Here is a 15,831-nt window from a genome sequence, read left to right on the forward strand (position 1 = left end):
TTGTTCTTGTGTCAGAATGTTCTAATTGCCAGAGAAAATCATGGTGATTCACAAACTGAACACAACTGCAACATTTTGTTCGAATCGGCGATGCTCCTATTTGATAGTCAGTCGCTTTCTCATGGAATACCTCTAACGAAATACCTTACTTTATTACAGCACTTTACGTTCCCTAACATGAGTAACTTGACGAATTCTTATATTATTATTTTGCACCTGTAAGAAAGTAAACTTTGTTATTGGAAGTTTTTACGCAAAATATATTTATTCAGGAATTACTATAATTGAATTCATTTCCGACTTGGTATCCGTAGAATATGTCAAAGTTGATTTATCTTTCATCCCATATGCAGGGCTCCTCAATACCTTATTTGATATTCAATCAGTTGATTTTTGTCTGCTATGGCCAAACAGAATGACTGACACAGCCTCAGGTTTTAATTGAAAACTTCCGTCCATGTCGGAGCAATATCTCATCGTTCGGACCAGGAAGCAACCCACGTATGGATCAATCTTTCGAACAGCCTCTGGCGTTGCTACAGTGTTTAATTTTTCATTCTTGTTCCGGTTTTCGAGCAGACATCTAATGGATCGGCTGAAACACCCACTTGATATTTGTGTCGAAAACTGCCGGAAACGTGAATAGAAATTATTTTCGTTTTAAGCAGAGTTTATAAAAATAGCATTATGCAAAAGGAAGCATCGATTCCTGTCGATGATCTTGTTGAGATCTTTATAATTCACAGCAAAAATTATTGTGTTATTTTATTATTGTCGCAAACACATATTGAGCTTCGACATGAATGTAAAATTAAATCTACTTCGCTTGTATTTTACATTGATTGTTAATATAATTTAACTCTTTGGTCGACATTGGTTCTTTGATTGGAATACCAGCATCTCTTAGTTTAGTGTTATAACCCTACGAAATATGATGACGCGGCAATATCACATAAATTAAAGAGTAAAATCATAGGATTTTTGCTTTTTAATACTATGATTAAGTACTTTTATTTTAATTTAATTTTCAATCGTTTTATTGTTTATCTTTCTTTGCGTTTTTCTGTGTTATTCATATTTTAGAACAATTTATGTTGATTTAACCTAAAATTCATGATGTGATTATGCAAGACAATAAAAAGGGATCATCCATAAATGACGTAGCATTATATGGGGGAGGGGGGAGTTTTGTATTTTGTGATGATGTGTGACGACAGGGGGTATGTCATGCTACGTAGCTTTTTTAAAGGGGAATAGAATAGACTTTTTAAAAAATTTGCGGTGACAAGGTGGGGGGGGGGCAGAGTTACCGTCAAGCTACGTAATTACCAGGGGGTATTTAGAGGTTTGTGACGAAATGCTACGAGGGGGGAGGGGGGTGTTAAAAATCACTCAAAAAATGCTACGTCATTTGGTCGGTATTAAGGTTGGACAGAGAAAGGGTAAAATTCGCAAACGAAAAAAGCAGTTTTTTTCCACACCGTATGTCAGATCTTCATAAAAATCAATCAGCAGTACTGTAACAACATTCTACATACGCTGATTGATTTTTATGAAGATCTGACATACGGTGTGGAAAAAAACTGCTTTTTTCGTTTGCGAATTTTGCGCATTCTCTGTCCAACCTTAAGTCAGACCGGACTAAGTGACAAAATCTTGATTTCGAGAAAAACGAGTTTAAAGTTTGAATCGCAGCATCCTTTACATTATAATTGGTAATAATTTTTTGCCATAATTCTTGTTTATTGTTACATATTTAAAATCTGACAGAAGTCGGATGTAGCTGACGAAATGCTTTATCCAGTGCTATCATTTTCTGATTTTTTGATGTTTTGCGACTTAGTCCGGTCTGAATTAACACCGACCATTTATGGATCATCCCAAATACTTCCCGCATACCTGTGCATGACAGTTTATGAGCGTTGCGCAAAAAAAAAGTTTTTTATGTTGAAATTGCCCCGAACATATCATTGAGGGCTTCCAACTGGTTTGAAATATTTCCCATATACAACATGTTAAAGTATACTTTTTTGCTGTATCGATTGTATCGATTTTGTTGCCTATTTTCGGCAAATTAAAGACTAAGAGAAACGAAAGCAATGAAATTGAAAGGCGGATAGGTATTCTAGAGCGAATCAGTTAGAAACTTAGAACGCAAAACTAGGACTAGGCAGGCTCATATGGACAAGATCAAAAGGAAATGTGAAGTATATTTTTTATAATTTAAGAGCGTACCTTTGGTTTTTTCGACTTTGCTTATTTTTTGAATAAAAGTTTTATTGGGTAAGTTATGATACAATAACTAGATGCTAACTACACGCTTGCCGTGCATGAATTGAAAATTTAGCCACATTATATAACAGAATTTTCAGTAATAAAGTGTGATTGAATGGAATGTTAAAATATCTGTTACAAAGTGCATAAAATCAGGGATACATGAAATCGCAAGTTTATAATAAACGGTTAGAAACTGTACTTGTTATGACATCGAAATTAGTCCCACGAAACTGTACATATCGTCTCTCATAGCACATTTTTCGGATTTTTCAACCAAGGCACAATCGATTACTCTGCACAACTTCCACAGCGGATAACTTTCCCTGCACAAACTTTTCCATTTATGAAATTGCAAAGAACAACGCCATAAATTCCATCGGCTTTCCAAGCACGCTACTGTGCTGGTTCAGCACCCAAAATTGTGCAACATCATTATTTGGCAGGCCATGGTAAACGCAACCGCAACCGCAACCGCTTAGAAAGCGTGGGATGAAAAGGATAAATATCACCGCGAGCCATATATTCTGCACGTTTTTCTATTGCATAAGACAACTGTCGCTTCCCATTGTGCTTCTTGGCTTCTTCGCGTCGTCCTATTCAACGCAAAGAATGATACAAGCAGAGAATTATATGCTTCTAGACCCCATTTATCGACAAGGAAATTCCACGGACAGAAACTATACGCCCATCATCGGTTTAACTCGAAAAGAAAATCCTGGACAAAGTTTTTCACCGAGAGAAGCTGTCGCAACCAACACAATGAGCGAACTACTTAAACACAACGATACCGCAATTGGTTCTAGTACAAAACTCCGCCTGCCCGCAGACAGTAGTGGTAAAAAATCGAGAAATAATGATACAAGTGCGATGACAGCTATTTTCATGTACGCTGAGACGATTGCGTTTATTAAAAGTAAGTGAAAGTTGTACTCAATTTGTGAATTTAAATAGAAGCGTAAAATCTGTATGCTATCTGAAGAGGACCGCGATTAAAAATTGATCAAACAAGAATATGTGTAAATCGGTCAAACTTTTTTATTAAAAATCAAATCGTGTTTCTTTTGCAACTTCAATTCATACAAAATAAAGAAACAATATTCCCTCAAGCTTTCTTTTTAGCGAATGAGAATTGCCGGGCCTTTCGTTTGACTCCTTCCATCAAGTTTTGTACAGCTTCCTTGGTCTCTTTCTTCGCTTTAGATAGCCAGTTTACCTTGGACTGCATTCCGCTGACATCTGCCTTTCGACGCTTCTTGAGGTTCCACTCAACGATTGCCCAATATTGTCCTATTAGATTTCCAGCATGTTGGGAAGGATTATGTCCTTGGGCACCACCTAGAGGTTGTTCGCGGTATACAGCTTCTTGGGCTTTTTCTGTAATGGCAAGATGCCTAATCCGACCATAATAGGACGAACCAATTGTGCTACTTGAGGAAATGCAACAAACGTTTCCCAGACACTTATGCACATAAATTTTCTGATTGATTGGCGCTCGGTGTAGTAGGCTGCGTTGTTAGTATGCAGAAGCCTGCCATAATATGGATGATGACACATCCGGCATATATCAACGTGGCAAACACACCTCATGCAATTCCTCGTCGGCATGTCCTAAGTGGCTATCATGTAGGACTCGATCTGGTGACTATCATGTCGATTGCTCCAACTGGTGGGTGTATGCCTTCACTTTGCAATCTTCTCCTCCGCAGTCTGCAGATTGTAGTTAAGGTTGTAGTTCGCTTGCTCTAGGTGAAATGCGTTATAGTTGCGGTCCACAGCACAAACTGCTTGTCGGTTGGCATTTTCCATTTGTACTACGCATAGTGCCTGGATGTGGATATTCCTTATCCCATGGTCATGTGAATCTCTCCAGCAACGACTGGGAATAGCGCATTCCCGCTTGTCTAAACGCGTTCCTAAATATTCCCTCAAGATCTTCCAGGTCAGTCCGGTTCCATATGATGACTCCGAAACTGTCGATCAATACGGACACAGGAAACGTGTTGATTGCTTTGACCTTATTCCCGCGTGCAGGAAAGACTTCAAGACACAGTTCACACGACTCAAAAACTTATCTCTGGGAAGCTGCTGGAATCCGAAATACTCGATCTAGTGTCCTACTGAGCGGACCAAAGGAATCGCCTTGAAATGTCCCCCTCAAGGCGCGGATCGTTCTAGATCGCACCATATCTTTCCCACTTCTGAGCTCCAGTGTTGTCGTCTCCCTCTCCATCGCCTGCCGCAGAAATCACACGACTACAGGACCAACGTTGCACATCTCCAATACCTTGATGAGGAACGAATACGACATGGAGTCGTATGCCTCCTTGAAATCGATATAGGCCACAGTAAGGTTCGTTGGTTACACGCTACTCGTCCAACAATGACTGCATCGATGATGGCTTGATATTTCAGTCATGTGTGTTGCATCCCTTCTGCTCCTCTGTCAGGATACTATTCTGCTCGCATGTGGTGGTGAAGGTGCTCATGATCTTGTGCAGACTTGCTACAGAGGTAATCTGATCTGATGGGTTGGACGTGTCGCTGTCCTTGGGGAGGAGAATTGTGATACCACGGGTAATGAAATATATAAGCGTGGTTTGCGTAACGTCCTGTTGACAAATCTCTATAGTGGGATGTACATTGTACAACGGTCAGCTTCTTGTACCAAAAGTTTTGGACACCGTCTGGTCTAGCACAGTGATCGGAAACACCAAAAACCTGTTTTAATCCACCTAGTGGTGCAATTGCGCCTTTCTCATTTATCCAAACTGGTTTTGTTCAACAGAATTGTGGAAATGTCTATTACATCCTCATTTCACTTAGCACGTATCCCACGACTATCACGAAAGTACACGCAGATTCACTTTAAACAAAAAAGTATGGGGGAGACCGGGGCTAGTATGCGGTGTTTTCAGTTTCCATTTTTTACCGCTTTGATGTACCGTGCAAGACCCATCTACTGATCAATTAACAGCGATTTCTACTGCCAACGCACTTTAAAAAACAATGTTAAAAGGCATATCAATTCAATTTTCGTTTTCAACTAGAATATTTAATCAACTATCAAAAAAAATACGCAAATTTGTAGATGAATTGGCTGAGAGTGCAAAATAGCCGAAAGGCCGAACATTTTTAGAGTGCCATTCACCGATCGCTACAAGTAATAGATATCCATGTGCCGAAAATTCTAGGTTTATAATTTTTTATTACCGACAAATTAGGTCCAAACATGTTCATTCGGTTTGTGTATAGTTCACTTTGAAGTGTTGTCCTTACACAGTTTTATTAACAGTTGGATTTGAGTTAAGAGAAAAAAGCGGTAAAATGGCAACGGATTTAATACAGCATCCAAATATAATTATTTGGAAAAATACGAAAAGATGAATAATGAAAGTGTATATTATATTGATGTTCTACGTACTATTTCCATATTTCACTTTATTAATAATTTCTAAATTCCGTGCAATATTCGAGTCAAAACAATTTCGCCGTCAAATTGATCGGTAAATGGAGGCCTATCGGTGGATGGGCTCTGCACGGTAGATAGATCTTGCAAAATAGAACATGCGGCTGTAGCCAACATCCCTGAATTTTATCATAGTGTTTGTTGCATTGTCTTTGTTTTTATAGACAAAAATGTGTGACGCGGAAAACCCGTATGTATGAATACGCCAGAAAATGGAGCTGCTAAGTAGTTTTTGAATAACAGTTAAGTAGTTTTTGAATAGCAGTTAACACCGAAAATCGTGTTTTTTTCCAGAGACGTTCTACAAAAAGCTTCGTCACTGAGTAGCTTGTCGATATTTTTCAACGAAAAATCACAGAATGTTATTAAAATGTTACATTATAATACACAAAAGTTTTGGTCAATTCACTTCACCCAAAGTTCCAAAAAAAATTCTCAAAAAAGCATTCTTTTTCTTGCAGAAACCCTTACCCCCATCACACCTCCCTCCCACCCCTATAAGTGCTTGGAGAAAGACAAACGAAAAGATAGATTTTTTTGTATTATTTGTATCAGTAGGTAGTTAATCTTAGAATATACCACAAACATGTCAGAAGCCTAGGAGCGGGCATAGTATAATTAGCAAATCGATTACATGGGTTCGATTCCCAACGCCGCACATAGGGTAGACATTTGTCTAAACCAAAAAAAGGCGAATGGCCCTTAGATTAAAACTTCTGTAATCAAAATGAAGAAATGTTAGAGACCCATTCATAGTACATATTCCCTATGATACTACTGAACACATAGTAATCGATGCCAGTTTAGTTTCTGTAGTGAGGCCGATTATTTACCGCGCTACTGAACAGTTGGTAGCAGAAGCTTCGCTGGGTAGCAATCCTAATTTGTCGCTGTTGTGATATCTTATGACAAACGCCATTTTGGGGTAAACTGAGTTATCAAATCGCTGGTCTACAAAGTGGCGTATTCAGAATTTTAACATTATAGCGATATAGCGAGAAAAGTGATTAGAAATTGTGAGTTTTTGGTTCAAATGACTGTGTCTGGGGATAGGCTCAAGTTGTCTTAATGTATTAGATGTTTTTTTTTGTGTAAAACTATCTGAGAAACACAATGGCATAATCATTTTCAAAACAAAAATACACGACTTATGAGAAAAATATAGAAATATAGCATATTTGGCAAAACTGTAACCAAAAATTACAATTTTTTCTAGATTCTTTAACTCATTTCTTCAAAATGCATCTCACCGATTGTTTATAGACCGAATTAAGCCAAAGATATGAGTAAATGTTATTTGTATGGAAAATTTTCCATGCACGATTATGAACCGCAACACATTTTTTTTGACGCGTGCGAGTGCGACCTGTGTTTACATTTTTATTTAAAACTCGAATCATAGTCAATCGATCTTCGTACTATTTGAGAGATGAATAAAGAATAGAAAGAAGCATCAATTACATTCTCTGAATTGATTCAAACTTTAAAAAGTGGTTTTCTTGAAATGTGCTTGTCATTGGGAAGCACAACAGCTACGATTTACGCTAATAAGCACAAGGCGATAACAATTTCAATAGAGTTGGTCACCAACACCAATGTTTATTCTCTTTAAGGCTGAATTCTCTTCAATATAAATCTGAAATCGTAGTTTATTTTTTATAGAACGTCAAAATTTTATCCCAAAAAAACGTATCTTCTAAAGCACCTCAAATAAAAATTACAATTTCTCGATTTTTTTTCATATCTCATATATGGCGTTTGTCATGTAAACAGGTTATGCAATCGGAATCTCGGTTCCAATTCTTCGAGATTGCAAAATGTTTGTCTGTATGTGTGTATACGTCAAATAATCTCACTCATTTTTCTCAGTGCTGACTGAGCCAATTTTAACTATATTGTACTCAAATTAAAGGCGTAACATCGTCATAGGCAGTTGATTTTTATTTGGATCAGAGCTCTGGATCCGGAGTTACGGATTAAATATTGTGGTCACACTTGAAATTTCCATACAAACCGACACCACAATAAAGACTTTCTGACAGATGGCGCTAAACAATACGAGAACTGGTAACGTCCATTGGCGCCAATTCGCCATCCCTGTTTGGTGGTAACCGTGAGCTGCCAGGTAACTTTCAAATGTTTTTTTGAAAACTGGAGGTTGTCGTATATCAAATTCCTACACCTACATAACAACCCCTTTCAAATGAATGGATTGAACGTGCGGATTTTTGAATTTAAGCATTTTTGTGCGAATTTTCGTATTTGTGATCATTTTCACATGGATTTTCAAATAGGTGCGGTTTTTGTGGGCGGAATTGGCAATCTGACGCAGTTTACGCGATACTTATCCCCCGTGTACAAAAAACCTGGGTGAATAGAAATAAACTATACGGGCCGTTTGCATTCTCCGGCAGTAGGCAATTTCTTCTAAAGAAAACGATAGAGAATGAAAATTCCACTCCCACAGATCATCCAACTTACTAAAGGAGATAATCTGACCGTTACAATCATACTTGACTAACCGCAACATTTCTTTACCTTTATGTGCTTCAATCAACTCATATTTTTCTATTGCCTTGAGTTCTATAGTGCTATACGAATAACTCTTCAATGGTTTGCATTTTACTCTAGCCGATATCGATGCCATAGGTCAATTTTACACTATGAACAGACGTTCAGGGCGTGCGTAGGAGAATGGAATAGTGTGCAGACATCACGTAGTGATCCCACATTTCGTTCTTCATTTCAAAATATCTTGGCCGTAAAAGTGAAGTAAGTAATGAGAAATAACCGCTGCAGAAATCTCAAAGGTTTATGAACTCTACGTGCTTGTGGTAAAGTTCGAAGCTCCGCCCTGCTCAGTCAATCCACTGCATACATAAAGACAGCAACCGCTGAAAAATAATGTTTCTTGACCTGTCTGTTAGTAATTCAACTGCAACTGATTTGAAAAATGGAATGTTGAAATGAATTCTTTTCTTCCTCCGTTTCAGAACACCAGGAAAAATTTTACATCTACCTTATAGTAGCCGTGGCAGCCGCAATCCTTCTCTGCCTGTCAATAGTAATCGGTCGTGTGGCGCTGCGGAAACGCAGAACAGTGAAGGAGAACGATAAATTCCAAACATCAAATACAGGTGAAACGACGCTCCCAAATGGCTTTACTGACGATATATCGGAAATAGATGCGGATATCGATTTGCAAACTCCGCAGCCGGTACCGAGCGTTTCCCGGAGTGATGTAAGTAATAGCCTTCGTTCGCATTGATTATCGAGTATGCAATGCATGTCTGAAAATCCAAACCAAACCTACCCATATGGCATTTTCCTTTGCCGCGAAACGTCTGTCGGATATCCTGTTTTAAAGTAATTTCCATTCACAGAGCTACGGGGCATACACACCCTCGCCAGGACCGTACGGTAATCTGGGACCATCTAATATATCACATACCTCAACCACAATGCTGGTGCCACCATGTTCGATGAGCACGATGATGAATACGGCACCGCCAGCCAGCTACCTGAGTGGCCCAATAAATATCATTCCCTCCCATCTTGGCCAAAGTATAGGTAAGTCGGCAGGTACATACTGCGTTGGAATAATCCCAGACGAGATATATAGTGACAGTTTTCTATCAAGGCTCTTCAACAAGAGAATCTAGGAGTTTATGGGTGTTTATTTATATTTCAACTAACTTGTTTTAACGTAGAACTAGGTTTTTAATGATGAGTAACGAAAAGTGGTTAAGTTTTGAGCGCTTGTAATTTAACTATTTCACGATAAAGTCTTGGTGTGATTGCACATTTGACTGACCAGAAAAAAAAACTTACTACTTTGAAAATCTCCATAGATGTACGGATTTAAAGGTTTCTACGGATCCATGGCGTACTTTTGAAGAAGTTTGTCAACAATGATATATACTCCATTGGAAAAACATCTTAATCAACTAAAGGCCTTCAAATGGACCGATTGCAAAAGCACGCCAAACGATAATACATACGAGTGACCGAAAAAACAACTCAAAAGTGCAGACACTGCTTTATAAAAAGCCTTTGCTTAAGTTTTATTTTGGTTTAAAGCCTTTTGGTGATAATGAGCCGCGGAACTTTGAACAATTGTATGTATTTCAAATCAGTCAAACCAACAAAAATTTAAAAAAATATATTATTTCGTTTGCAAAAGAACTTTTTTTTAATTTCATAGAAAAGAAGCAAACTTATTTTTTTGCCTTGTTTTGATGAATCGATATTTAGGATCCAGATAGCCTTTTAATTCGTTTATTTCACACGGCTCGATGCGTCGGCTTAACTGAATCGGTGGTCTATTATATATTTACATGATATGAATACATAAAAATAAAACGAGTATTAATGGTCGTTCATCAGATACGTACACGCAACTTGATAACTAGTTTGTCGCTCGCTTCGCATTAGCTCGGGCAGAAGCAAAAAGCAAACTTGAGTATCTTTGATAATTATAAATAGACGGGACTCTGGTGTCGATGATAAACCAATGGAAATCAATTTAAAAAAAAACTTATGGACGTGGAATATGTTTAAATATGGATTAATCTTAAGCCAGTGTAAATATAAATATTCATCAAAATTCGCACTTGATAATGTTAAGGTTACAATCCCCGTTTATATGGAGAACGGTGCAGTCGACGTTAGACTACATGATTTGTCTCCTATTATACCTGATGGCGCCATCCGCATATTCGTAGACATAAGACCGCAAAGTTATTTCAATTGAAGATGGCGCTTGGAGGTATTTCTTTCACATTTCCAGTGGTAATGGTGGTAAAAATACCGATAAAATCCTCCATTCCTTCCTTCGTCACCCTGGAATATGACACCCACTATGCACAGAGCACACTGGACACAAATGACCAACAAACTGCCACGCATCAGTTCTGCAAAAAATCTGCACAATATGGAAAGCAGTGGGGGAAAATTTCAAATTCAGTTACCAATTTCAGCGTGAATTTACCGTAGACAGCATTTCAGTAGCGTTGTAAGAAAATTTTTCGGAGGAGGGGGGGAGACATCAAACTTCAGACTGACTAATTTACTGAGCCCTTCGGTTCCCTTGTGCCATTTATTACCACTTCCTCGTTGAGCTTCCGACTTGTTCGCGAGCTACTCGGTCTAGTTCCCAACGATGGATCTAGCCTACTCCGACGAAGAGTTCCCCGGCGAGAGAAGCTCGAAAGTAGGGCGTTCGGTTTGCTGGAGCCCCAGCGCGACTGGTGATGTCTCGTCGCGGTCTATTCAGTCTAGTTCCCGGCTGTGAATCTTACGCTGACCGAGAGTTCCCCGGCGAACAAAGTTCTTCCGATACCAATTCTTCGTTGGTTTTAGTACCAAAACTTCTTGAGCCCTTTAGCTCCGTGTCGGGTGCTATTTAGCACCGCAACTTTAAGCACTTTAGTTCCCTTGTTGAAGCATTTAGCACTACTTCCTTGTTGAGCCATTCAGCTTCCCGACTTGTTCGCGAACTTCTCGGTCTACTTCCCGACGATGAACCTGACCTACTCCGACGGAGAGTTCCCCGGCAAGAGAAGTTCTCCCGAAACCGAGCCAATCAGTATCTCGCCGCGGTCTAGTACCCAGCGATGAATCTAGCTTACGCTGAGGGAGAGTTCCCTGACGAAAGAAGTTCTCCCAATGCTGATTCTTCTTTGGTTTTCATTATATTTCTTTCGGAATAACCGGAGGAGTACCGTGGTTGGTCTGGCGATTCCGGATGGAGCGTGGCGTCCGGTACGCTGGCGTTTCGACGACCCATGCTCGGTGCTCTGTTGCAGTTACTCGACTAGTCCTCTGCGATTAATCTAGCTTATTTCTGCGGGAAGTTCCCTGGCTGTGATTGATCTCTCGAAGCCCTTGCTCGACGTTCATCACACTGTTTCCGCTGTAAGACGGTCATGATCTACATCGGAAAGTTCCCTGGCGAAAGAAGTTCTCCCAATATTGATTCTTCTTTGATTTTCACTATATTTCTATCGGAATAACCGGAGGGGTACCGTGGTTGGTCTGGCGATTCCGGATGGAGCGTGGCGTTCGGTTCACTGGCGTTTCGACGACCCATGCTCGGTGCTCTGTTGCAGTCTACTCGACTTGTCCTCGGCGATTAATCTAGCTTATTTCTGTGGGAAGTTCCCTGGCTGTGATTGCTCTCTTGAAGCCCTTGCTCGACGTTCATCACACTGTTTCCGCTGTAAGTTCCCTGGCGAAAGAAGTTCTCCCAATACTGCATCTTCTTTGGTTTTCACTATATTTCTATCGGAATAACCGGAGGTGTACCGTGGTTGGTCTGGCGATTCCGGATGGAGCGTGGCGTCCGGTTCGCTGACGTTTCGACGACCCATGCTCGGTGCTCTGGTGCAGTCTACTCGACTAGCCCTCGGCGATTAATCTAGCTTATTTCTGCGGAAAGTTCCCTGGCTGTGATTGCTCTCTCGAAGCCCTTGCTCGACGTTCATCACACTGTTTCCGCTGTAAGATGGTCATGATCTACATCATGACTCTATTTACTGCGTTCCACGACTTTACATCGCTTGTCATTCTGTAGACTACATTATCCGGGTTCATGCCCGGTCCTTCCGTTTTAAGTTGCTCCCTGCACGTCGCTTCAAACCTGGGACATTCTAAGACCTGTTCAGCTTTTCGAGGTTCCGCTTGGTTTTCAGCGCCGCACCCCAGGTTGGAACTCCAAATCGATTACGAAACACTAGATAACATACCGACTTTTCGCAGGTGTAATCAACGTGGTTGTTAAAGCTCAACCGGTCGCCGATTATGACTCACAATTGCTTCAGTGCACGCTTCGATGCAATCACGTGCCCTTAGAGGGTGATCTATATCCGCAGAACCTTGTGGTGAGCTATTTGCAGCTTGACCCCGTTCATTCAGCTCTCGATCGCATCTATTGTCGCCGTCACTGACACCTCCACTTCTCCAAATGCCTCACTCATCACCGTTAGTGCCACGTCGTCCGCGAAACGGATGATTTTCACTTTCCCGGACAGCTGCAGTATTACGACTCCATCGTACATCCCGTTCCAAACAGTTGGAGCGATAATGGAGCCCTGAGGAACGCCCGCTGCGACTCGCATTGACTTCGTTCGTCTCGTACAGCAGTACTCTAGTAGGTGGTAGCTGTTCAGAATCTGGCTCATTCTTCTGTGCAGTGCTGCGGCATCGGCATGTACAAGGCTGGATGCCCGAGCAAACGAAAAGCCCATTATACCCCCACGCTCATGGGGTTTGTCATGGGTGTTTGAAATGGGTTCAACCCATGAAAACACCATCACCATGGTCGGGTAGATCCCATATAAAATACCATATGTTAGTGTATTTATGGGTTTTTGAGACCATTTTATGGTGCTTTGATGGTTGTGAATTTTGGCACGGACCATGTTTGAGGTCTTTTCAAGGGGCTATGTGGTGTTTGAACCCATGAGTATTTGCTCGGGTGGCCCAGTGACTTCTCTGACTTTAGCTGCAACATCAGCTTCTGTACCTTCCACATTTCGGGGAAATTTTCAACATCTAAACACTTCTGCAGTAGCATCCTAAACATGTCCGAATATGCCAGGATCGCAGCTTTCAGCGCCACGTTCGGTGTTCCATCCGGATCGGGGGCTTTCTTTGATTTTAGTCGCATCGACGCATTTTTGAGCTCGTCGTTAGCCGCTTGCCACTCGGCTGTGTTTGCTCCTTCTTCTTTGCCGTACGGTGTCAGTGACCAGGTAGTTGGATCGCGCTTCGGGAAGAGACCCTCAACGATTATCTTTAGCTTACCTGTGTATATTACAGCTGGTGTCGACGGGCCCTCTTCTTCGTCTTGACGACTCAGTACGCGTTCCCCAGGGATTGGCGTCTACTTCTCAGCACAGCTACATATGGAAAATAGGTTTTCAAAGTTTTTTTTCAATTTCCTTAGCTTCTTGAAACGTCGCTTGCGCTCCTCTCTCACTCTCCGATCTTGCTCTTTGAGCCCGTCTCCTGGCTCTAAGACAAGCAGCGTGTAGCGTACTGATGTACTCATTTAACCAGTAAGCTGCACGCCGTCTACTGCATGATTCCAGTTTTCGTGACATTATACCGTCTCAAGCCGTCACAATCCTTCTTGCTACATCAGCCGCATCAACGTACCTTATTCCGCTATTCGCCGAAGTGACTCAATAAAGAGGTTTTTCTTAAAGGCTTTGGTCTTCCAGTTTAGCTTGCCGGTCGTCCTTCTCCGTGCTACGGCAGGGTTCCACTGGTCGATGCGGTAGCGAATCGCCTGGTGGTCGCTATGGGAATACTTCTCGCACACTCTCCAGTCCCTGTTCGCCGTCAGTCATGGACTACAGAATGTGGCAGAATTTCTCTCGGTACCGATGTCCGTTTCGAGAACCAATAAGCTTCCAGTTTTGTCACGATACCAGGAGCCATTAAGCTTCCAGTTTTGCCGCAATCTACTCGTTGTAGTCCTCGGCGGTAGACCTAGCCTCCACAAAGAGCCGACCGGTAGGTGTCACTACAAGGGTTTCAACGTTGAAAAAACATTTTTTTGCGATTTTTTTAGAACTTTGGATGAAGCGAATTGAGCAACACTTTTGTGCATTATAATGTATCATTTCAATAACGATCTGTGATTTTTTTTCATGCAAAAATATTGCCAAGCGACTTTTCATGCACAAATATTGACAAGCCGAAGCTTTTTGTAGAACGTCTCTGGAAAAAACACGATTTGCGGTGTTGACTGCCATTCAAAAACTACTTAACCAGTCTACTTTCTACTATTGCCCAAGTCAGACGTACAATCGAACCAAGTGAACAACAACTAGCAACGTCTCGATCTAGTGTCCATTGTCTCTAGAACAAAAGAAATATTTAATTTATTCTTGCTGTCATGAGTAAAGTTGACGAAAAAACTCTACTCCGACCCAACACAGCGGTTCTGTTCAATTCGATTGAATTTTCGTGAAGTGGAATACCTCCATGAGTTGATGCGTCGATATATAGTTACTAACAAAGATCCTGCCCACGTGATACTTGTGGAGTGCGCAGTAGTATATACGGCTTCTAGCAAAAGCAAGTATCGGACTAACATTTCTTCTCTTTCCTTACGCGTTCTACGTTCGGGCCTAGCCGGCGTCTGTGTCGATCAATAAACGCTATAGGATTACCGGGAATTGCACATTGAAAGAAGTTTCGCTACACCCAAGCATATTTATCTACTGATTTCCTGTGCAACTTCAGCAAGTCCAGATCGATAACGCAGTAGCAGCCAGGGGTGGTCGCACAAGCTCAGCAAGCTCAAAATTTAGATAGAATGAAGAGCGCAGTAAAGATTAACGTAATCCATAAGAATATACTAGGCTTCTCATTTTCGATAATTCTTGGTACCGAAATAAGTTGGAATGAGGGCATAAAAAGTGAAGAGGTTTTTGGAAGTGGCTATAATGTTTCAGAGATGATCGTGATTTACGACTAGCCTAAATAATGTCAGGTGGAGGAGTTCTCATCGCAGTAATCTCTAATTTTAAGATTCATATATATGGTGATTAAGATTCATATATATGGTGATTTTAATCATCTCAACTTAGATTTTATTCCTGACCCTGAAAATGAAAGTATTCTACTTCCAGTGGTTGGTAAAAACGAAACATTACAGAATATGTTTGAGAAAATTGCATTGCATATACAAAATCAACAAAACTGTTACTAATAAATATTAATGAAGATTTCTGTGTTAATGAATCTCATGCTCCCTTATGGAAAAATGAAACTTTTCACAGAGAAATTTCATTCTCTGTTTTTGTGCACAAGAATCATAATTCCATTGACCGTGATTTCGAAGATGTCTTCAGTTATTATAAAAAAGCTAATTCTAATAATATTATTAATATTGAATGTGCAGTGAAAATCTTCTGTAGTATTTTGTGGAATAAGCAGATCGTCACCTCTTCCTCTCATCGATCGGGCCAAATCTCTCTCGTTATGTATTTTTTGGTCCAGTGGACTGCGCTCAAGGCTTGAGATATTTATTATCACTGTTTGCCCCCTACCTGAACTCAGTCGCCACCAGACTT

At 40.6% G+C, this 15,831-nt stretch overlaps 1 protein-coding gene across 3 annotated transcripts in view; it reads left to right on the forward strand.

Annotated features, from left to right (window-relative positions):
- Positions 1–15,831, forward strand: part of LOC131683510 (protein eva-1 homolog C) — a 459,719-nt gene that overhangs the window by 430,748 nt on the left and 13,140 nt on the right. For 2 of the 3 annotated variants that reach the window (XM_058965544.1, XM_058965542.1), the window contains exons 9-10: positions 8,737–8,984; positions 9,127–9,313. In XM_058965544.1, coding sequence (XP_058821527.1) covers positions 8,737–8,984; positions 9,127–9,313 — 435 coding nt within the window. Of the gene's footprint in view, positions 1–2,917; positions 3,214–8,736; positions 8,985–9,126; positions 9,314–15,831 lie in introns of those variants that run through there. The other variant, XM_058965545.1, reaches the window with a different exon arrangement.

Source organism: Topomyia yanbarensis, chromosome 2 (genome assembly GCF_030247195.1).
Source record: "Topomyia yanbarensis strain Yona2022 chromosome 2, ASM3024719v1, whole genome shotgun sequence".
NCBI lineage: Eukaryota > Metazoa > Arthropoda > Insecta > Diptera > Culicidae > Topomyia > Topomyia yanbarensis.